This window comes from Fulmarus glacialis, unplaced genomic scaffold (assembly GCF_000690835.1).
Source record: "Fulmarus glacialis isolate BGI_N327 unplaced genomic scaffold, ASM69083v1 scaffold41877, whole genome shotgun sequence".
NCBI lineage: Eukaryota > Metazoa > Chordata > Aves > Procellariiformes > Procellariidae > Fulmarus > Fulmarus glacialis.
The window spans coordinates 30024-31848 of record NW_009222081.1 but is presented as its reverse complement, the minus strand read 5'-3'; the positions used below and the strand labels follow the sequence as shown (position 1 = coordinate 31848).

The following is a 1825-nucleotide window of genomic DNA, read 5'->3' as shown; positions in this document are numbered from 1 at the left end:
GAGAAGTTTGGACTTCTTTTTATGTGCTTTCTGCTGATAACTAAGACTGGCTGTACTGTTTCATTTGGAAAACAACTTCCATGACAGTAGAGTTATGTTGGTATGTTGCCTGAAAAATGGGTGACTTGTATGCATGTCCATGTACTATGTACACATCTCCTAATACTTACTACCTGCACTCTATGGGTTATTTCTTGTGCTTAATCGGAGCCAATGGATCTTCTGTATTGCCTGTGGGTAACAAAGATGGGACCCTGAATAAGTCACACATTCCTGTCAAGTTCCTTAAAAAACAAAAATACAAACCTCTCTCTTCCTTCTATGTGCGCTCTTCAAAAAAAGAGGGGAAAAAAAAAAGGAATAAAAAAAACCCCAAAGAAAACCAAAACCCCTAACCTTACTAATTCTTAGCTTCTAACCAGTCTTCTCAAAGCAAAAAAGTTGGGGCAGATTCTGTAGGAGAGGAAGTGTGGGTTTTGTTTGGGTTTTTTGTTTTGTTTTGGTTTTAACGCACACGCGCCCCCCCCCCCCCCCCCCCAAATAGTGTTTTAAAATTTGTGATTTCCACTATGCACACAAGAGCACTTTGCTCATTTTCTTTAACAAAAGTCACTTAAATTACTATTGAGATGCTGATACTCATGCATGCTATCACTTTCCAGGTATGATTGAACATGGTCTTACTGACTGCTCACAGTATAGACCAAGAAAAAGCATATCGGAGGATGCTGGCTTGCAGGAAAATACACCACGGTTAGATGACTGTGTTTCTGTGTCTGCTGCTGATACTTCAAATACAAACTTAAGAATGGGAAAGGGAGGCAGGAAGATGTCAGGAAACTATTCACTGGAAGGTCAAAAAGCAAATGTGCCTTTCTCCCAGTCAGAGAAGACTTGCAATGGAGCTCAGTCCTCCAATAGTACTGTGCAGCGCTTGAAAGTTCCTTCCCGCACTTCTCCAGCATCCTCTGAAAGTGACTGGGAGACCTTAGATCCTAGCATTTTGGAGGAGTCTAATTTGAAAGAAGGAGAACGTGAAAATACAGCATCAGAACAGGCTGAAAATATTCCTAGCGAAGGCATGAGCTCAGAAAGCCTTCCAATCACTGTGCAGCCCCAAGCAAATACAGGACACACGGTGCTTGTTCCAGGACTGATATCTGGGTTGGAAGAGGACCAGTATGGTATGCCGTTGGCTATTTTTACAAAGGTAAACTTGTTGTTCATGATACCTGGTAACTCATAAAGACATCTGTTTTTCAGAAGTGGCTAATAATTTTGGTTACCCAACTCCAAATGGACAGTAGGGTGCTACAAAACATGTAAGTACAGTCTCTGGGAAGTGACTGTGTTCATAGGCAGGTGAAAAGCATGAGTGCACGTCTGAGAGGGGTGTGCGCACGCACGCGTGCATTCCACTTTTCTTTCATATGTATACTTACATACTGTTTGCAATTCTACGTGATGGTAACCTGCAACCCCACTGTGGTTAATAAATGCTATGTATCAGTAACTACTGTTTTCTTTTACTCTGAAAAATTGTTGATCTAACGTATATGGGGCAAGATCAGAGTACTTAAGAAGTGTTTAGATACCTTAATCTAAACTAAGATTCTGAAAGCTATATCTTAGCTGACACCTAAGCCTATGTTTTCCTCTTTCAATTTTTATACATATATGTATTTATAAATTTGTATGTGTGTATATATGCACAAAATGTGTATATAAATGTGTGTGTGTATATACAGACACACAAAAATATAAATATATATATTTGTAATTTCACCCTTCTTTACATGATAACTCTTCCTGGTTGTCTGTGGCT

The 1825-nt window shown here is 39.7% G+C and overlaps 1 protein-coding gene across 1 annotated transcript in view; it reads left to right on the top strand.

Annotated features, from left to right (window-relative positions):
- Positions 1-1825, top strand: part of AVL9 (AVL9 homolog (S. cerevisiase)) — a gene marked incomplete at its 5' end in the record, with an annotated part of 22338 nt that overhangs the window by 11217 nt on the left and 9296 nt on the right. Inside the window, 1 exon segment of the mRNA XM_009581334.1 lies at positions 615-1210. Coding sequence (XP_009579629.1) covers positions 615-1210 — 596 coding nt within the window.